This window comes from Parus major, chromosome 9 (genome assembly GCF_001522545.3).
Source record: "Parus major isolate Abel chromosome 9, Parus_major1.1, whole genome shotgun sequence".
NCBI lineage: Eukaryota > Metazoa > Chordata > Aves > Passeriformes > Paridae > Parus > Parus major.
The window spans coordinates 16,550,875-16,571,567 of record NC_031778.1 but is presented as its reverse complement, the minus strand read 5'-3'; the positions used below and the strand labels follow the sequence as shown (position 1 = coordinate 16,571,567).

The following is a 20,693-nucleotide window of genomic DNA, read 5'->3' as shown; positions in this document are numbered from 1 at the left end:
CCTGCTCCCTCCCACCAGAGATGGTTGGGAAGGGGGTGACCTCCTCCTAGGATTCTGGTGAGTCCTGGCATGGCCTGAATGGAGCCAGCAGCTCTGCTGGAAACAGAATCACCAGTGCAGCTGGCTTGGAGCCAGGTGTCTTTATTGGCCCCTCGGGCGGCCATCAGACGTTGTTGGGGTCGTAGCACAGCATGTTCAGCTTGATGTTCTCGTCCCAGTGACGCAGCAGCAGGAACAAGTGCCTGGCTGCCCCTTTGAGGCAGCCCACGTCCACCCCCTCGGGCAGGCGCTGTGCCTGCAGCCACGCATCCGCCTTGGCTGCCACCAGCTCCCACTCCTCGAAGAACCCAGCGCAGCGATGCTCCAGCCATGCCAAGGCCACTGCCGTGGCCCAGCTGGCACTCTCCAGATCCTCTGGCCCCATGTCCTGACAGCTCACACCGGCCTCAGAGGGGGCAGCAGAGTGGGGCCCGGTGTCGGACTCGGAGCCGTGCCCGCTGTCCGCCTGCGCCCACACGGCTGCGCTGGGCACCTCGGAGCAAGTGCTCCGGGATGTGGGCGAGCTGGGCTGCAGGGCTGCAATGGGCTCCTGAGCCTCCTCAGCTCCAGGTCCTGCCTCAGGCATGCTTCTGGCCCCTGGGGACACAGGGCTGAGGCTGGCACGGTGGGAGGCATAGGGGGAGGCCCGGCGCAGGCGGTCCAAGGGGATCTGCACCACTTCAGAGAAACTCTCGGTGAGCTGGAACGGCCCCCGGGCTTGCTGCAGCTGCACCTGCAAGGAGAGGGGACAGACGAGTGGGGGGGACAGGCAAACACCGGGGGCTGCAGGAGTGTCCCTGGAACACAGGGACAGTCTAATGCCCCCCAAAAAGCCAGCCAGGATCCCCAGAGACATTTAAGGACACAGTAGGGCTGAGCAAGCACCTACTGGGATCATCTTCCACTGCTCATTCTGCCAGGCGTGACCTGGGTGGCTCAACTGGTGCCCAGCAGGGCAGGTCCCCCTGCTGGGATGGGGACTGGGGACAGGGAGCAGTTCCTTACCAGCGGGAGGTAGTCATGGCTTGCGTGGTTGCTGGAGCGCTCGCTTTCTGGGCTGAGGCACTGCGGGCGCAGCACCAGGCTGGGACCCCTGCGCCTGCTCAGGCTAAACCTGTGGGGTCACAGGCAAGATAACAGGACTGGGAGGAATTCCTGAATGGCAGCTGGACACCAAACTGCTGCAGGGAAGGGGCTGGAACACCAAACCCCCCCACTTAAGCTGCAGGAGCTGGCAGGTGACATGGGACCAGCTGCTCCAAAAAGTGGCACTGTCCCCCTCACCCCACAACGTGCCATTTTTGGTCCCTTGCATCCCCCCACCCCACAGTGTCACCTGGAACCTGCAGTGCTCTCTGTGGATTTCTGGGAGCCCATGGAAGTGGTGGAGGGGCTGGATGGAGGCCCTGCAAGGGGGGAGAGTTAAGCACAGTGGGAACATGATGCACCCAGAGGTGTGTCCCACTGCCCAGTACCTAGCAGGGCAGCTCAGCCCATATGCCCAGGGTATTGCAGGCACAGTGGATGCTCCAGCTGTGGCAAGGCATTGAGGGTACCCCATCTCCCACCCTCATCCTTGGCCCCCTGCAGCATGGACGCACCATTTGAGTAGTTCCGCTTTTCCCAGCCAAAGGTAGGGGAGGAGATGCTGCCTGGAGACCTGGGAATCTCATCTCGCTCTGCAAAAGAGCAAAGTCTTGTGGGGCCCCAGGCTCCAGGGAGCGTCACAGCTCACAGCTGCTCTCAGGAGCTGCTGTGCTGTCATGCCACGTCCCCCTCCCCAGTATGGGGCAGATGCCTCTTTCTGGATATCCACAGCACCCTAGGCAGGCCCAGCCCCACACAGCTGTGGGTCTCTGTGCAGAACCCTGGGGAGCACAAATTGACATAAAGGTCTAAGTCAGTACCTGCAGCGCCAGGGGCCTCATCCTGCTCCTCTACATCCTGCTGCTGTCCCTGACCCGCTGAGGAGCTCCGGTGGTGCCAGTTCCCTGCTGCAGCAGCTCGTGTCCGGCTGGCTGAGCCAGCTGCAAGGGATGATGCCACCTCAACCCTCTGTCCCCTTGCTGCCCCCTCCCCATCCCATCCCACCAGGCCCTTGCCCGTACCTATGCCCCACACCTCGGGGGCTGCGGGTAGGGCTGCCTGTGTGGCACCATCCACGGGCACCAGGCGGGTGTAGAGGGAAGGCACGTTGCAGGCTTTGCTGGTTTGCACGGCTTTCAGGCGGAACCGACGGGCAAAACCTGCCCAGAGCAATGTGGTTAGAGCGGGGGGCTGCAGGAGCCGCCCCAGCACTCACCCTGCTCCAGCACTCACCCTGCTCCAGCTTGGCTTCTCGCTGTGCCACGCTCTCATTGTCCCGGACGACGGAGCGCGCTGCCAGGCGATGCAGCGGCTTGTCCCAGGCTTTGGCCACCCGCCGCGATGGGTCCTCCCTGCCCGGCCCCTCCCGGGGCTGCAGCAGTGACTCCAGCGAGGCTGTCACTTCCCAGGACACGGGCTTGCCTGCTCGCAGTGCATGGATCACCACCTGGCAGCGCAGGGGCATGCTGGCATCATCCAGGCTGGGCTGCCCCTGCTCGGGCGCTGGCGAGGCACTGAAGAGGTAGGAGGGCTCCACCAGCATGTCCCAGTCCAGGTGGGTGGGCGAGAGGAGGTTATCTGGGCAACGGCAAAGGGTGGGCTCAGCAAGGCAGGGGCACCTGGCTCCGTTCTCACCAACCTCGTCCCCAGAGCCAGCACACACTTGACTCTCCTGCGCTGGGCTGCATTTGCCGTGGTTGGGGTCCCAGCTCATCCAGCCGCCCCTCCAGGGACTGGTTCCTCTTCTGTGACACCTTTTCCAAGGCCTGGCAGAGCCGATGGGCATCCAGCTCCCCGTGTGGCGTGGAAAAGCTGCGCCCAGCCAAGGCAGCACGTGCCAGTGCCTTCTTCTGCCGTGCCAGCTCCTCTGTGCTCAGGGCCACTGTGACCTGCGGTGGGGACAAGGCTGTTGGCAAGCCCAGCAGAGAGCCCAGATTGCTCTGAGCTGCGATGGGGCACCTGCGCCTCTCCGGCTGCTGGCTGGAGCCTTGGCTGTCATCAGCCCCAGTGCTTTGCAGGCTGGCACCAGCTGCCTCCCAGGGATGCTTGCCTGGCACCACAGACATGGGAAGCACCCACAGAGGAGTTTGCAAACATCCCTGGGGACTGACTCAGGCTAATGCTGGAGTTGCCAGGGATTTGTGTGTGTGCAGAAGTGAGGTTAAGTAGGATGTTCAAGCTGGATGGTGTTATAATGGGATGCATTTACCAGTGCAGAGTGATGTCCCTACATTGAGATGCTTCCTCTAAAAGCCATGTCAGGGCAGTGGCACCCATGCCACCTCTCATCCCAGCAGCAGGGAGCTGGGAGGATCATTTACTCTGCAGGGAAATCACTTACGCTTGACATTTCAGCAGCAAAGGTCACCAGCTGTGCTGCTGTGTGACAGGAGTGGGTGCCATTGGGAAGGAGTGTGTCCTGGTCCTGGGGGACAGCTGGCCTCACCAAACCTTGGGGCCATCGTCACCAGGGCAGCTGCCTTTCCCCATCCCAGTGACCCAGCTGGGCTCTAAAGCCAGGTATGAAGCAGCAGGGATGTGGCCCATTGCTAATGAAGCGTCTGGCAGTGTTGGCTGAGGGCTGAAGCCCAGCAGCCAGCCCTTCCTCTCCAGCCCAGATTTGTTACATGATGCCAGCCCAGCTATTTTCCTTTGGTTTCTGCAGCTTTAAGGTGTCACCGAGCTGGCTCAGGGGTCTGTTAGACCCTCAGCTGACTGCTGGCCAGGGACACTAACGGACCAGCTGCTTGGTCCCCAGCTGTCCCACTTCAATAGAGCAAGACCACCCAAGGAACATCATCCCCATGGCATCTATTGCTGATCCTTGCTTAAAATCCAGGCTACAGCACTCTGTTTCCCAACCCAGTGGGCAGATGCCTGGGCATAACAGGGCAGCAAGGCTCTAGCTAAGCCATGAACAACCCCCACACCATGTGCCCCTGCACCCCATTGGTATCCTTACCTTGGTGCCAGCTGGGGCAGAGGGCAGTGGGGCAGATTTGGTGGAGGACTCACAGAGGGACAGGCTCTTCTGGCCCTGCTGGGAGGTGACATCAGCACCAGGAGCCGAGGAGCCACCCTCGGGGGCCACATCCCGGGAGCCAGTGGACTCGCTGCTGGTGGAGCTGCGGGAGAGCAGCCCCTGGCTGCGGTCAGTGCTGACAGAACAGTGTGTCAGGACGTACTGCTCCTGGATGTAGGAGGGCTGGTAAATCCGCTTCCAGATGTCTCCTCCAGAAACAGGATCAATACCTGCCCGGTGAGCACACACCCTGTCAGCCCATGGCTCCCAGGACTGCCCCAGCCCCAGCTCTGGACCCCACTCACTCCTCTCTGACACCTCTGTACTTCCAGCAAAAAGCTCCAGGGAGGCATCCCCAGTTCCTGGGTTGCTCTGGGATGGCTGGTGGCTCTCCCCAGGACTGGGCACTTCCTGCTGGGAGAGAAAGGCTGAACCCCGGGAGCTCTGCCGAGCTCCTTCCGGGCCCTAGGAGAGAGAGAGGACACCATCAGCTCCCCAGTCAGGGGGACCATGCACTGGGACCATGCCATCCTCCCCAGGCCAGTGCCCGTCGTACCAGCGGGCGCCTGCCACCAAAGCGGGCAATGCTGTAGAGGACACAGTAGCTGATGAGGCGGTCACCGGGGTAGAGGGCCGGGAGCTCGGTGGGTGAGAGCAGAGCCTCCATACTGTCAGGGACGTACCAGTCGATGGTGATGTCGCTGATGGCTGGCTCAATCGCCTTCTTCAGGGACTTGATCAGCTGGGGTGGCGAGTGGAGACAGTGTCAGACACAGCGGTGTCCCCAGTGCCCCCCACGCCCCTGCCTGGGTCTTACCTTGGGCTGCAGCCTCTCGGCCGGACTCAGGAACTCCGCACGGCCCCGGCTCACCTTGGCCACAGCCTTCAGCAGCCGCCGGCACGGCCGCGGGCCCATGCCAAAGCTGAAGCACCTGCAGGAGAGCCAGGGGATGGAAAACCACAGCTGGGCTGGGGCTGGCACACCCAGTGGTGAGCCCTTAACAGGGATGGGCAGAGATGTCTGACAGCCAGAGCGCTGTCCTGGCTCCGTGCTGGGCTGGGGCACCCCAGGAATAGCTGAGCCCATGGTCGGAGGGACGCGATGGGTGAAGGACACCCTTGGGGCAGGCGCAGGTAAGATTTGAGGTTGCACAAGGAGAAATCAGTGGGAACGGCGCGGGGGATTTAGAGAACACCGAGATTTGCCGCGGTGCCGCTGCCGTACCTGACGGTGCTGGCCTGCCTGCGCACCAGCCGCAGGATCCTGCTTGCGTTGCCCACTGCCACACCGGTGAAGAGGAATAGCTGGCGAGGGTAGCCGTGGTGGAGGGGCTGTGCCAGCGCCCAGCCCAGGGCTGCCAGCAGGTTGGTGCCGCCAGGGTCCGCCCGCAGCCCGCCGAGGTGCTCGCAGGCACGCCGCAAGGTCTCCTGTCAGCACAAAGCCGGCCTTGCAGCGGTACCCTGGCTCACCAACCCCTACCCCAAGCCAAGGAGACGGGAGGAGGACAAAGAGGGGTTAGTGGATACCCAGGATTTGCCTGTGATACTCACGTTGCTGCAGAGGCGACTGGATGGGAAGAGCGGCTTGATGTCAGCACCGAAGCTGGCGAGGTTGAGCAGCGTTCCTGAAGGGAGGCTCTTCAGGGCCACTAGCAAAGCCTCCTGAGGTGACAGCAGGGACCAGGACAGCTGCTAAAGGCTGGCCACCCAGGGAGCACCCCTGGACCCATGGCCGTGCCTCACCTTGACCTTGTCAAGGTCAGGGCCACTGATGGTGTCGCTGCGGTCAATGAGGAAGAGGATCTCACGGGTGACGCTCTGCAGGTCCCCGGGGACGCCCTCCACAACCGGGCAGAAGTTCAGCATCAGCACGGGGTTGGGGAAGATGTCTTTGTGGAAACGCTTCTGCACGAAAGCCACCTGCGAGCCAGGCCAGTCAGAGGCTGTCTCACAGCCTCCAGAGCACACCAAGGTCTTCCTCACCCACATCCCACCACCTCCCCCTGTCCTCCTCTCAGCTGGGGCAGCAGTAGCTCTGCCCTGTCACCTGTCTCTCGCCACTGCTGTCCTTCCTGGCAATCCGCGCGTAATCCCGGCGGCTCCGGATGTGTGCCTCGTACTCGGGGTATGTCATGGTGCCATCCTCAATCACCAGGTGGGGGCTGTGGGGCTCTGGGGGGCACAGGAGAGTTTCAAGCTGTGCTGCAAGGGGCTGAGGGATGCTCTGGATGTTTCTGTGGTGATGCCTCAGACACTCCAAGGGCACCATCTCCCCTCACCACAAGGGTAGAGGATGATCTCCAGGTCCCTGTCACAGTGGTGGGGCTCAGCTAGGGTGACACAGGTGGTGGTGGCAGAACTGGCCCAGGGGTCAGCGTCAGCTCTCAGGGCATGTGATGGGCTCTCCAGCCCTGCAGAGAAGGGAAGGCAGCAGATAAGTCCCTCACAAACCCCCTCCTCAGCCCCCCACCCACCAGGCCCCACAGCAGTGGCTTGTTCCTGACAGAGCTAATGGGATTGACTGGGCCAGCAGCAAGGAGCACACCCCCACCAACCAACCAACCAACCAACCAACCAACCAACCAACCAACCGTCTTCCCCTCCTCACCCATCCTGTCCCCAGTGCATCATATCACCCCAGGGAAAGAGGCTGCTGACCTAGAACTGCCCAAGGGCACAGGCAGGATGATTTTGTGGGGTCCCAGCCCCAGGGACAGAATGGGAAAAGGGCTTTTTCGCCTGGAGGGAGTTCATGAAGATGCCCAGGAACAGGCCCTCACTAGAAGGGAGGTAACAACTGGTAACACTCAAGCCACATCCCCTACCTGCCAGCAAGCAGGGGCCCTTCACCAGCAGCTCGAAGTTGAACTCGTAAGGAAAAGGGTTGTAGGGTCGTCCCCGAAAGACATCCACGCTCTCCACAGGTACCACAGTGGGTGACTGGCTCCGGGCACCTGGCCCCCCAAAACAGCTGGTGGGGCTGCAAGGGGAGAGGGGGTGATGGCTCCTGCCCCCCAGCCCTGCTCGCCCAGCATTGGCATCGCCCCCCTGGGATGGCAGAGACTGAGGAAGCCATGAAAATCACCATAGGGCCAACCTGTCGTCACACAAGCTTGCCGGCTCGCTCTCGGGGTCGGCGGGGACATGGGGCGTGAGGATGGGGGGCAGGAGGAGGCGCAGGGCCCCGTCTGGCAGCGTGGGCAGCTCCTGCACTGTGTTCAGGGTGATGGCCAGGCTCTCCGACGGGCACAGCGTGCCAGTGACAATGATGAAGGTGGAGCGCTCCACGTCCTCATCCAAGACAAGGTGGCCTGGGCAGGAGAGGGATGAGGGATGGGGGTAGGTCAGCGAGGCATGTGGGGTTGTGAAGGAGGTCATTAGTGGCCCTAATTGCTCCCAAAGGTGACAGCAGAGCACAGGTGTAACAAAGCTGTGCGAATGATGGCAGAGCCTCAGAAGAGGTGCAGGGAGGGGAAAGGAGACTTTGAGATCTCCAGCCACAGAGACACACCAGGCACTGGGGTGGCCTGGTAGTGGCTCTCAGCCCCTCATATCCCCCCACACTTCCCCCCTGCCTGTTCTGAGCCTCCTGGCCAGGAACACCCAACAGCACCACCCATGCCATGGCACTTACCACTGGCACAGCGGCGCAGCCGGCCGGGGCTGGGGCTGCACTGGAGGCAGCAGTCCTGCACCCGCTGCCGGTTCTGGACCTGGAATGTCACCCGCCGGCTGCCCACTGCTGCCTCAAAGCCGGCCACCACCTCCGACTCCTCCAGAGGGTAGATGAAGATGCCTGCAGGCAGGAGAGAGCCCCGAGGCAGATCCAGGCATGGCCATTGCTGTGGCACGGAGCAGCCCGTGGGAGCCCCCCTGAGAGCCTGTCTGACTCGCTCAGACGCACGCGAGTGAGATACGGGAGCGACCAGAGCCTCACTAACCCAGAGGGAGGGTGAAATCCTCCCGTGCTTCTGTGATGGGACTCTGTTTGCTCAGTCTCACTCTCCTCCTGCCCACAGTGGGTGACAGTGGCCTCCATCTCTGCTCCCCAAACTGAGTAGGGTTTGGGGGCTGGGACACAGATGGGCTGGGATACTCTCCAGTATCACAGGGGCTTTTAGGGGGCTGTGCAGGCAGCCAGGTCCCTACTAGACCTGATAGCCTTCCCTTACCTTCCACAGGCTCCTTGTGGGGGTTGGTGTACGTGAGGTGAGCAGTGATGCTCAGGGAGTATCCGTTGGCACAAGCCTTCACTGTGGAGCTCTTCAGGGGCAGAGCCTCCCAGGACAAGAGGGTGTAGAGGCCTGGCATGGTCCCTCTGGGCAGCTGTGAGCACAGGGAAGGCAGGTACTGGATGTTCAGGGACGGATCAGCTGGAAGGGGCTTCTGCCCACAAACCATTTCCATCTGCCCAGCCTGCAAGAGGGAGCAGGTCTCCAGCCCTCCCCCATCCAAGGCTGCTCTTCAGCATCCACAGAACACATAGACTTGGACCCAGGTCTCTCCTTGGACCCCAGGCCACCTGTAAACCAGGTCTGGAGCCACAAGAGCACACAGAAAGGGCAACAAAATTCCTGTGGGCAGTGGTTACATGCAAGCCCCAAACCCTGGCATACAAGCTGAGACTCCTGGACAGAATGGATAATGCCCAACCGCATACAGCCATCTCTCAGCCGCCCCAGAGCAGCTCCAGAACCTCTCCAGGTCATCTCCTTTACTGGCTGTGAATCTGATGCTCCCATCTCCATTCATCCACAGAGGTTACCAGGGTAATTTTTTTTTTTTTTTTTAAAAAAAAAGCCAACCAGAAGGGTGAGAAGCCCACAGTGTAACTAGGACAAAGCAGCGAGCAGTGTTTGCTGGGGGTTTAATAATTAACAACAAGGTCAGTGCTGCACGGAAGAACAGCACAGGGGGGAATGCACTGCAGGGTGGAGCCTGACAAGTGGATGATCATCACCTTCTTTGCCCAGAAATGGATGTGTCTGGGGTCCCACCTTTTGGCAGGAAGAGAGGTGGCTGGGGATGCCTTCCAGCCATGGCGCTAACCCACTCCACACCTCTCTTCCCCTTGGGAAAAACACCCAGGGGCACCATCACAATTAATTGTCTGGAGTCAAGGCATCTCTCCCACATCAGCCCACCCTGTGCCATCAAATATTTGTGTAAAATATTCCTGTCAGCCTTACCCCTGGCTGTGTGGGTCTGTGGACAGTGTGCATGGGGTCTGCACCTCTGCTCTGCCCCAAGCACCTGTGACCCAGCAGCAGCAAGGCCCCGGCCCCACACCATGTGCTGGTGCTCCAGCACACAGTGTGCCCGGGGCAAGGACAAAGCCAGGTACAAGTGAGCCATCTGGTGCCCCCACTCCAGTGGCCTTCATCCTGCGAACAGCTCGTGAGAGCTTTGGTAACGGGAGGCTCAGGGTGTGGTCACAAAGCACCTCTCACAGAGCATCCTTGAAAGCAGAGCAGGGCTACATCCTTGGAGGCAGCACCAGGACCAAACTCTCAGCTGGCACAAAGCAGGGAGCCTTGGAGAAGCACAGAAGTGCATTAGCAACGTGGCTGCATCCCAGGAAAATCAGTCCATTACACCAGAGGAGAGCTCAACTGGCATTGCAGGGTTATGCTGGCAGATCCTGGCCACCCAACCACGCCCCATCATCACCAACCCTCCACCCTCTGTGCAGGATGCTGCATGCACTGCTGTGCCCCCCAAACTGTGCTCCCAGCACACGAGGTGGCACAGGGTCCCTGCTCAGCCTGCTGTTCCTCCACACTTGCAGTTCCATAGTTGGAACTGCAACAGCTGGTTCCTGTCCTGACCCCAGCACCCAGATGGGATCTGGAGACCAGGATGCCTCCTACCCAGCCACACTGAGCCATTAAAGACATATTTCTCCCCAAAAGCTGTTCAATTTGTTCCCAAGGCACCCAGTTTAATGCTCAGCAACGTGCCCACTATTTGCCGTGCCACCTGTCGGCCGGGTCACTGCCAGCTTGTTTACCAGGGACTTACTGGAGAAGCTGTCCCGGCTGCTTTTTATCACTTCTCTTTACATTTACTCTCACAGAGTAAACAGGCCCCATCTGGCCCTGCCACGCTTTGTGCTGGCTGCTCTAAGCCCCGTGGTAATGAATAAAACCAGACATGATGCTCCTCACCCCAGCCTCTTCATCCTCTTTCCCTGGGGCAGCAACTTGTCCCCAGATGCTGATGTGGCATCACCAATAGGTCTCCCCAGACCTCTCCCCATCCTCAGCATGATTTCCAGTACCTTCACAGCCTTCTCTTCTTCCTCCCCTCCACCTCCACCTGCAGAAGCTGCTTTGACCAGCAACAACCCAAATAAAAAAGGGCTACAGCAGTCTGGGGGTAGCTCTGTGCTGGCAGCTAAAAACCATCTGTGAAGGCAAGAAGGAGCTGACTCTTCCCTAGGTCAGAATAAACCAATGTTTCTCTTCTTGCCTGTGGGCAGGCTGTGTTTTCCAGCAAGGCTGCTGCAGGGAGTCAGGTGCCTGAGCCCAGTGGACCCTCCTTAGCTGCCTGGGGAGTTGTCAGAGTTTCACCTGGTGCAGCAACAGCCACCCAAGCTGGGGTTCAGCACGGTCCAGGGGAAGGAAGAGGCCAAACCCAACACAGGCAAACCCAGAGGAAATTTCCATTGGTGACAGATGCATAGGCAGGTTCAAGAGAAAGGATGAAAGGAGAGGAGCCCAAGCCCCTACAAGAGTGCCTGGAGTGAGGAGCCATTGCTGCCCCTGCTGCTCAGCTGCGTTGCCCCCTGCTTCCCTGACCTCCCCTCCCTGTGAGACATCCCACGGGGCACAAAGGCAGGAGAGCAGGGTCCATCCCAACTCCTGGAGCTTTGAGAAGGCCATGGAGCCAGGAGGTGATGGTGCTGTTGCCCTGTTCCCATGGGACACACCACTTCACAGAGCCCAAAGAGGAGTGAAGGGGAAAGGAATTGCTGGATGGGGCAAAGGACTGTCTCCAGCCTGTGGTGCCTCCTGCTTTGTCTGCTGAGGAGTGGGAACAGGGAGCAGAGTCCACTGCACACGTGCGTGCAAGCTGGCACTCACACCCTGACTCCGACACCGCATCCAAGACCACCAGGACCTGCACTCCTGCTCTTGCCTCCCAGAGCCACTAAAACCCCTGGAAAAACCCATCCTTGTGTCAGGGAACAGGAGTTACTTGCCCTCAATGCGCCCTAACACAGGTACCCCCACAAAAGAAAAGTCTCAGCCACACAGATTTCCCCTGACAAGGGCAAATCCTGGCAGGGCAGTCCCACAGAAGGGTCCCAGTGTCCTCCAGCTCGGGACAGCTGTGGCATGGCTCAGGGACCGGTTGCTGATAACCTGGAGCACGTTCCCAGCAGTTACTGGAGCCAGCCCTGTCCAGCCGCTGCTGGATGGTGATTTCAGCACTTTTGTGGCCCTGCTGTCTCACCTCCACCTCTCACCCCTCCTATGACCCAGAGCTGCCCTGACAGGAGATGTGCAACCCTGGGACACTGAGGAATTGCGGTACACCCCCAGGGTCCCAGGCCACCATGAACCCTGCCCTGCCTGCCCCTGGCCCTGGTCCTTACCTGGAGGAGGAGGAGAAAGAGGATGACACAGAGGCTGCAGGCTCCTTTCAGTACCCGCTGGGTCCCTGCCTTCTGCAGAGCCTTCTTCCCTGCGGATGGGTTTCCCTGTTCCTCTGTCTGGGTGGCTGCGGTACCCGAGGGATGAGCGGTCCTTCCCCGCCTCTCCCTGCTGCAGGCTCCCTCTCTGGCACTGGCTCCTTCACCGCCCTCGCTCCATCCCTCACTCCCTGTGCCAGCAGCAGAGCTGCTCCAAGCCCAGCCTCATTAAAGAGACACACTCCCTATACCGGCACCCTGGGGGGGGGGGTGGGGGATGCTCTCACGGGGAACGCTGGGGGTCTCAGGGGACAGCCAACACCCTCAGAGAGTGACAGACACCAGTCAAGAGCAGAGCTCATGGCTGTGGGCTGCTCTGTACCCACAGAATAACAATGTCCAGGCAAACTAGGGTGCTGGTGAGACCCTTGGTGATGCTGCAGTAAGGAAAACCACAGGCTTTGTCTGACTGGGGCACGAAACCACCCCCCTGTGTGCCCCCACCACAGATCATGGGGCAAAATAGCCCCCATCAACCAGCTGAACTCTCCGGTACAAATCATGTTGGCCACAAGTGTCACAACCAGCTTCACTAGGAAAGGTCTCAGCTGCCCCGAGACCGTAACAAAATGACTGGGAACAGGCAGATGCTCAATATCAACCCCAAATCCAGATGCCCTGGGGTACCACTGGGCTTTCCTCATCAGCCTCCTTGGGCTGCAGTGAAATCACAGCCCTGAGGAGCAGGAAAGAGGGGGGATTCAGGGACAGCCCAGCTTTTGGGTGACAAGTGTGACAATAAACCCCCCTGGGGAAGGTGCAGGCAGTCAGGAAAATCCCAGTAAAGTCAGGACATGTCTGCTGGCAGGGAGATCTCACAGCTCAGGGCGCACTGGGAATCCCTCAGCCACCGACAGCCCCATGTTCCCAAGCAGGACCAGAGAAATCCATCAGATTTGGGCTAATCCCTGCCCTGCCTTTCCCAGGCAGCTCCCTGTGCTATAGATAGGACTGTGCTGCTGCAGCTTTTTATAGAGCACACCGAGAGGAGTCCCCCCCACCTCCTGCACCACAGAACCCACCGTCACAGCCACACCGAACCTGGAGCCAGTCCAGGCACAAACTGGGGCAGAAAAATCCAGCAGCACCACAAGGGGAGCAGTCCCCAGTCCTCAGCAGGTATTTTTAGACCTCACCTCTGAGCTGACCCATATGCCACTACATCTTCAGCTCCCTGACACGGGTTTCACAGGTGACAGCAGGAGGAGCAACGGAGCGAAATGTCAGTGGAAGATGCCCTTTGCTGCACACGGTAGCGAGAGATGCACTCCTCCTTCCTGACCCCTCACCCTGAGCTTTAGTCAACAATTATCTGGCCAAGAGGCACTCTGTGCATCCCAAGGGCCCCTTGCTAGAGCACTCTGAGCCATTCCCTCCCTCATGTGAGATGCCCCATGGCATATCACTTCCCCTCCTGGTGCAGAGAGGAGAGCTGAAGTGTGCAGCTGCTCCCCTTCCCTCTCCTTTATGACCACAGGAGAAGGATGATAATCCATGTGTTATCCCCCCGTGACAGCCACCAGCTCTGGGAGCTGCTGGAGGCCCCCCACACACCACAACACATCCACACAGCCTGCATGGGACTCCTGCTCCCATCATCACAGCAAGCGCCAGAGCCACTCCAGCCCCAGAAAAAAAACCCATAAGCTTTGATTTTTCTCTGAGATATCATTTCTAGGCCAAGCTGAGGCGAAGAAAAGCATCCAAATGTGAGCACTGGTTCAGTGCCACCAACCGGGGTGATGGAGCTTGGCCAGCCCACAGCGCCAGACGTCGGCCCTGGCGTGACAGCAGGTGAATAACAGCGGCATGTGCAGCGCTGGGGACACAGCTGAGCCTCCCCCGGCATGCTGGCAACCTTCAGCAGGAGACACACAAAGGCTCCATCCCAGTCTGCTCCCAGCAGCATCAGGCACCGAGTGTTTGTGTCCCTGCTCTGCACTGTCACAGCTTCCCTCCAGCAGTTCATCGCAGACACAAATAGACCTGGAGAGCTGGCATTGCTCTTCAGCAGAGCTAAGACGTGCGAAACTCTGCAAACAGAGGCCCAGCTCAGCCCAATGGCTCCATTTTCACACCCCAGTAACACCTCACTAGCAGCTGCAGCACCACCCAAGGGAGCAATCAGAATCTGGGTATTTATCCCCAAATCACCTCTTCCTTGAGCTGAATTATCACCCATTGACAGGGCTTGCTGGAGGGGGCACAGACCACAGAGATTTTACAGATGTTCTCAGGTCCTGAGTAGCCGACAAGCCCTGTGAATTTAGTGTGAATTTAGTAATTTTGGGAAATAACCCAAAACCCAGGCTGGCAGCAACTGTGCTCAATGCAGCTGCAGCTCCTCAAACCTCGCTGAAGATTGCACAGGCAGAGAGCTTGCCTGCAGGGAGAGGGGCGGGGGGGTCCTGCTTAGCTGCTCCTTAATAAACAAGAACTGAAGCACATCCTGAGGATGGACAGCCATGGAGTAGGAAGGTGCTAGTGGTGTTTCTGGTCAAAATCAGGCACACTTTGGTTTAACCTGTGTAATATTGTTCTGCCCACTTGTAGGGTATTACAGGGGCTTGGAGGGAGGAAATGAAACAACACATCAGCAGAGATAGAGATGGCTGGTGGAGACATCTGGGATCCTTGGGGAGAGGGGCTGGGAATGCTGCCAGCACTCCAGCCTGCCTAACAGAAATCTTCCCAGGATGCTGGCAGAGGTAGATGGAGGGGCTGGAAGGCCCTGTGGGGCTGGCTCTGACAGACCCAGGCCACACACTGGTGGCTGCTGGATTTGTGTTCGGCAGGCGAAGATAACAGGGGCTCCCAGCCGAGAGGCGGGCCCGAGGGGATCTCGCAGCAGTCTCCCCGCCGGGGCTCGCTCGCTGGCACCAGGCTCTCAGGAGAAAACGAAACTGCCCGGATTTGAGGAACCCGAAACTCCCGTGCCGGTGACGCCCGCCTCTTCTTCCTGCACGGCGGGCGAGCCCCCTGCGAGGCTCGGGGGTGGGGCTGTGTCTGCGGGGCTGTGGCCACCCCTCATTGTGCTTTGCCACCCCTCATTGTGCTGTGCCACCCCTCATCGTGCTGTGGCCACTCCGCATCGTGCTGTGCCATCCTGCGCCGGGACCCTCCGCACACGGCAGCACAGCCGCACAGCGGGTGCTCAGGCTGGGTATCGCCGCTCCAGCTTCCTGCCCTTCTCCCGAACGTCTGCTCGAGGTGAGACATGGAGGTTAACACCGCCTTGGGCCGTCGGGGGTCGGCGGGGTCCCGTCAGGTCAGCCTGTCCCTTCACAGTGGAGCTCAAGAGGCTCAGCCCTTTGCCCACGTGCGGGCAGGGGCTACGCGAGGGCCGGGCTGGGACCCCTGCCCTGCGAGGTTTGTCCCCAGCTCGCCCTAAAATGTTCGGGGGTCGCGGGGGCGGCGTGATGCGCGGGAAGGCGAAGGGATGTCGGGCCGGAGCGGAGCAGGCATGCCCGGGCACATCCCGCGGCGCGAATGGCCGAGCGGCTGCTTCCCTCTAGCGGGGACCGGGAGCTTGGCCGGCGGCTGCGCCCAGCCCCGCACCCCCAGCCCGCCCTCCCGCTCCCCTCGGGCCGCCGCCCCTGCGGCACGTGGTGCAGGCGGGCGGTGCAGGCGGTGCGGGCGGGCTGTGGTGAAGGCGGGCGGTGCAGGAGGGCTGTGGTGAAGGCGGGCTGTGGTGAAGGCGGGCAGCGAGTCCGGAGCGGCGGCAGCGGGAGGAGCGGTGAGAGCGGCAGCACCGGGAGGGGCGGCCGGGACAGCTCCGCACCGCGGTTACGGAGAGCACTTGGGACTCCCGGGGGGGGTGTGCGGGTTCCCGCCCCCCTCGCCTGTCCGGTGTCCCCGCTGGGCGAGCGGATGGGCCCGCGGGGAAGGCGCCTGGTCCCCGGGCAAAAGTGGCTCCTGCGGGCAGCGCTGCCGCGTCCCGGCAGAGGTGGCTCCGGGGAGCCGCTGTGCCCCCGCCCTACCCTCGGGGCTGGGCTGCGGGGAAGGGGGGTGCGAACAAGCACCCCAGCTAGGCCAGGTGCCAATCCCCGTGACACGTGAGCCGAGGGAAGGTGTGGGAGTAGCAGTTCTGGCAGGGAGGGCCAAGAAAAGGGAAAGAAGTGTTGTGAAGATTTGCGTTAAACTTTATTCCATGTCCGCAGTGTAAGATCCTCTGACTTGCAGCAATGGGGAGACCCAGGAAGGAGTCTGCTGGCACATCATCCCCCCGACCGGCCACAACCGCCTCCAAAACTGCCCCCGCTGCGCCCCCGCCTTCGACTTCAGCTGCCCGGGCCAAGGCCCCAGCTGCAGGGAGCCAGTCCCGGAGCACTTCGGCTGCCAAGGCCAGCACCCCCACGCAGGGGCGGGGGACAAAGGCAGACTCTGCTCAGCCAAGATCCACAGCATCCCGTGGAGCCAGAGGAGATGCTGGGGAAAAGAGCAGAGCACCCACCAGGAGTTCTACAACGCAGAAGGTGCCTGATGCCAAGGGAGCCGCTGGTCCTACCAGAACTGACCCGTGCCCGCAGAAGAAGCAGCCTGGGGCTGACCTGAGCAAGGCCTGTGACCAGTTCCTGCTGCCTGTAAAGAGCCAGGACATCCCGAGGGTGGAGAAGGAGACCCGGGGCCAGCAGAACAACCCCAAGTGGTACGAGTGGCGGGAGAACCGCATCACTGCCTCCATGGCCCCCAAAATTGCCAACAGCAAGTTTGCCAACAACAAGACAGACGAGGTGCCCAAGTCCTACCTAAAAGAGGTGGTGAGCTCTGGCTCCAAGGTGCAGACCCCAGCCATGTCCTGGGGGATCCGCAATGAGAAGGTGGCTGTGGAGGCCTACAAGCAGAAATCACAGAAGGGGGGAAAGCCAGTGCAAGTGGAGGACTGTGGCCTTTTCATTCACCCGGAGAAGAAGTGGCTTGCTGCCAGCCCGGATGGGATCATCAAGGATGCAGCCACAGGGAAGGACCTGGGGCTGCTGGAGGTGAAGTGTCCCTACAAGCACAGGAACAAGACAGTGCGTGAGGCCTGCAAGGACAAGGACTTCTGCCTGGAGGTGGATGGGGATTCCTACGCCTTGAAGAAGAATCATCCCTACTTTACCCAGGTCCAGTGTCAGCTGGGAACCACTGGCTTCCAGAAGGCCGACTTTGTGGTGCACACCAACAAGGAGACGGCTGTGGTCCCTGTGGAGTTTGATAGGGAGTTCTGGGGGAAGACAGTGCCCAAGCTGGAGAAGTTTTACACGGAGGCAGTGATTCCCCAACTGGAGCAGAAGGCAAGCAGCTCTGTCTTGGCCAAGGAGGAGTAGACCATTGCTGGCCTACCTCAACTGGGTACTTGTTTGGCTGCGTAACTCCAGTTTTGTCCCCTAGCATAGAAGTTACCCCCAGGTTAGTTGCTGTTCCTGAACCGTTCAGAGCCTTAGAACTGAAAAGTTGTACCAGCAGGACCCTGCTTGGTAAGGGTCCCCACAAACAGTGCCTTCTTGCTGCCCCAACCAGGTCAGCACGCAGCCCCCAGAGCCTTCTTGTCCTGTCGCCCTCACTGCATCCCCCACCTGTCCCAACAGCATGCCTAATGGAAGCAGGCACACCTCTGGATCTGCAAATGAAGCCAATGATAGCTCTGTGTTGGAATTAGAGGCTTATTTTGTGGAGAAAACTGGAGCCTTTGGCACCTCAATTGCTGTCGGGACTAATTTCTAACTGCACTCCAGAGTGGAGACAAGAGACAAGGAAGGTTTGTCGGAGCACAAGAGCAAAACTCTTCTTTTGAGTCAGTGATGTGCCTAAAGCATCAGACCAAGGGCACATGGACACCCTTCCTCCCTGAGCCATTGGACCTGCTGCTTCTGCGGAATAACCCTTGACACTCCCTGTGAGATGCCTGCAGGCTCTGGAACGCGATTCCCACTAAAGAGGTTGTCCCCCAGGCCATGCACTTCCAGAAGCCCACCCATGGAGCATCCCTGTAAACTGCAGCAGTGTGGGGAGGCGGTCATTGCTAAATTAAATATAGATGCACTGGTCTGCTCGTTTCCTGTTGTTTTTGCAGCTTGGGATTTATCTGGGGGAATAGCAGGGCTGAGGTGTCACTACACCAGGTGTCCTCCCAGCCACAGCAGAAGGGAAGCAGGGGACCACTTGGGTTCCCGAGGGACATGAGAACCAAGGTCACTGACCTATGCCAAAGCCACCGCTGTTATGGCAAAAGTATTTATTATATACATAAGACTCCAGTCACACTCCACAGGGCAAGGACCAGAATTTTCTATAATACAAATTAACTATAATACAAAGTAACTATAATACAAATTAACTATAATACAAAGTAACTATAAAAACATAAAGCACTTTTGGGGCCCAGGCTTTCCACAGGAGGAGAGAGGCACAGGGACGAGCCTGGGGGCTGCTGTGTGACAGGGGGCTGTCCCACACCTTGCCCCCTGCTGTGGTCCCACAGTAACCAGATGTGCAAGTAGGAAAGTACCCAGTTAAGAATTATGGTCATGGGGACTGGCAGGTGGGGGTTGAGCTGAGTGTCACCAGGACAGGAGTGGGGCCTGCATCCCCCAGGGAAAGTGCAGAAGGCACATGGGCAGGGCTCTTTGGAGGGGCTGTGAGGAGGAGGTGGGATCCAACAGTTAGTGCATGTGGGGCCCCAGGAGATCACAAACACCAACATACCACCCACAGGGATGAGCATCTGGACCATCCTCCTATCCCCCGCACACTTCTGGGATAACCGAGCTCTATGGCCAATATGATCCTCAGGGAGCACACGCAGGGCAGCTTTCAGGGGCCAGAGGTGTGAGGGGGACAGTCCGGCCCTGTGTCCCAGCCCCTCCCCTGCCAGTGCATTGATTGTCTAAGTCTTCAGGTTAAAAAGGGACCCCCAGCCTTCCTGCTCTGCAGGAGCATCAGTCAACGAGGCGTTTGCGGGGCACTGTCCGAGCTCGGTTGGAGCGGCGAATCTCCTGCTTGGCATCCCGGCACCGCTGGCAGATGAAAATGTCAGGCACGTTGGATTTGCGGATCTTGGCACAAGAGAGGTGGATCCAGGTAGCGCATTCATTACATTCGATCATGGGCCTCCCTGCAAAGGGCTTCATGCAGAAGCAGGTGATCAGATCCCAGGCATCGTCATCTGCTCAGGGACAAAGAGGGAGACACTGGTCAGACACCACCGTACCAGCTGCAGGTCTGGTTGTGGCCAGACTAGCCAGTTCTACTGGTGTTAAATGGGACAGCCCCCCACTCACCTTCTGCTTTGGTGTTGGGAACTTCTGTGAATTCGACTGCTAAAGTTGCAAAAGGGGGAAAAAAGAGAAAAAAAAAAAAACAAACAGATGAGTAAGGCAGCCCTACACCCCACTTCAGACCTGTTTCAGGTCTGCACTACTTGCTCCGCAGAACACAGCTACCAAAGGGCAGGTCAGCTCCCTGCCCTCTGTTCTTCACCCACCCAGGTCCCAAAAGTATTCCTCTTGCTGGGAGAAGCTTGGGCTATCGACAGGCCCTCCCTGTGGCCAGCAAGGGTGGCTCCAGCTGAGGGAAGGACAACGTTTGGCACTGGTTGCAGCACAACGGGGCCCTCTGCAGTCCCCCAGACACTTACCACTGAGCTGGGAGGTCTCTCTGCTTGTATCTTCCCCTGTGCTTTGGTCCAAGGTATGACAGGGACTAGGGCTTTTCCTCTCTCCAGAGAAGGCATCATGCTCCTTAAGCTGAGGATCATCTGTTGGCTTCTCAGTTCCCTGTGCTCCATACATCAAGTTCTTCTCCTCCGTTGTCGGTTCCTCCAGGAGGGAGCTGGGCTGGGGGTCCCCAGGCGGGTTGAGGGAAGGCTCCAACAGTTCCTCTTTCACAGGAGACAGCTGTCCTGCCAGTGCAGCCAGCTGCTTCACCCCATCCTGCTCTGCCCCAAAGTCCTTCCAAGCACTCAGCGGCACCCTCTTCTTCACCTCCTGCTCCAAAATGCGTTTCTTTGCTGGTGGTTTCTTCCGTTTGATTTGCTGGGGCCGGACGTTGTAGAAGGCGGTGGAAAAGGCAGGGCTGTTCATTAGCAGGCCACTGCCCACAGCCCCCCTGGCCACAGCATTCCTGCTCTTCCTACTGTCCATTGGGATGTGGCCATCAGAGGAGTGAGATGAGGTCGAGCTATCACTGTCCTGAGTGCTTCCCGTGCTGTTCTGGGGGCTCATGCTGCCTCCGTGGGTCCAGGGCACATACTAGTGACAGGATGGGAAAATGAGGGATTAGACCCAGAGCACATATATTTGGGATAAGGAGAGAATGACTCTCCAGCAGTGTCTACCCAAAGTTCAAGGCCAGACTGGATGGGCCCTGAGTAACCTGATCTAGTGGGTGGCACCCCTGCCCATGGTAGAGGAGTTGAAAATAGATGATCTCTAAAGTCCCTCACAACCCAAACCAATCCATGATTCTTTAAGATTAGGAGCTGTGTCTGCACATGGCAGGGAGACCAGGAGAACCAGTGTCTTTGTAGAGGAACACTGCAAGCCTGCTTACCTCTTCAGGGTATGGGATGTAGCCTGCATAGGCCAGAACGAAGGTGCAGAACTGGTTGAAATCCTCCACTGTTCTCCGCCGTTTCTGAAGTGGCTGCAAGAAACACCGCGAGTGGATTAAACTCCTCGGATATCCCAACCGAGCCGACATCACAGCTGGCTCTGGCGGCAGCCCTGGACCACCGGCCGTTTTACAAGCACAGAGTATCGAGGTCACCCAAACATCCATCCTTCCCGTAGCGCTTCATCATCTGCCGAGGCAAACGCAGCCCTTCCCTTTAAACCCAGATGCCGGCGGGGTGGTGGCGGGGCTGGGCGG

The 20,693-nt window shown here is 59.4% G+C and overlaps 3 protein-coding genes across 5 annotated transcripts; 1 reads left to right on the top strand and 2 right to left on the bottom strand.

Moving 5' to 3' along the window:
- Window positions 1–125: 125 nt before the first annotated feature.
- On the bottom strand, window positions 126–11,958 carry VWA5B2 (von Willebrand factor A domain containing 5B2). 2 transcript variants are annotated; one of them, XM_015637012.3, is made up of 22 exons: window positions 11,748–11,958; window positions 8,320–8,473; window positions 7,782–7,943; window positions 7,233–7,458; window positions 6,973–7,127; window positions 6,427–6,558; window positions 6,195–6,319; window positions 5,891–6,067; window positions 5,699–5,809; window positions 5,373–5,575; window positions 4,965–5,079; window positions 4,704–4,889; window positions 4,453–4,612; window positions 4,088–4,377; window positions 2,789–3,014; window positions 2,359–2,703; window positions 2,148–2,285; window positions 1,947–2,066; window positions 1,641–1,718; window positions 1,376–1,445; window positions 1,045–1,153; window positions 126–772 (listed from the first exon to the last, which is right to left on the bottom strand). In XM_015637012.3, the coding sequence occupies exons 2-22, from the start codon at window positions 8,456–8,458 to the stop codon at window positions 164–166; spliced, it is 3,876 nt and encodes a 1,291-aa protein (XP_015492498.1). In that variant the 5' UTR covers window positions 8,459–8,473; window positions 11,748–11,958; the 3' UTR covers window positions 126–163. The 2 variants fall into 2 exon arrangements, with proteins under 2 accessions (XP_015492498.1, XP_015492497.1); XM_015637011.2 differs by having other exon boundaries at window positions 7,245–7,458; window positions 11,748–11,831.
- Window positions 11,959–14,696: 2,738 nt separating this feature from the next.
- LOC107208549 lies at window positions 14,697–17,873 on the top strand. 2 transcript variants are annotated; one of them, XM_015637032.3, is made up of 2 exons: window positions 14,697–15,053; window positions 16,004–17,873. In XM_015637032.3, exon 2 carries the CDS (start codon window positions 16,028–16,030, stop codon window positions 17,150–17,152), a length of 1,125 nt encoding a protein of 374 aa, XP_015492518.1. In that variant the 5' UTR covers window positions 14,697–15,053; window positions 16,004–16,027; the 3' UTR covers window positions 17,153–17,873. The 2 variants fall into 2 exon arrangements, with proteins under 2 accessions (XP_015492518.1, XP_015492517.1); XM_015637031.3 differs by lacking the exon at window positions 14,697–15,053 and adding an exon at window positions 15,471–15,579.
- Window positions 17,874–18,043: 170 nt separating this feature from the next.
- LOC107208607 (PHD finger protein 13-like) lies at window positions 18,044–20,674 on the bottom strand. Its single transcript, XM_015637104.2, has 4 exons — window positions 20,376–20,674; window positions 19,462–20,074; window positions 19,106–19,144; window positions 18,044–18,990 (listed from the first exon to the last, which is right to left on the bottom strand). Exons 1-4 carry the CDS (start codon window positions 20,601–20,603, stop codon window positions 18,764–18,766), a joined length of 1,107 nt encoding a protein of 368 aa, XP_015492590.1. The 5' UTR covers window positions 20,604–20,674; the 3' UTR covers window positions 18,044–18,763.
- Window positions 20,675–20,693: the final 19 nt, after the last annotated feature.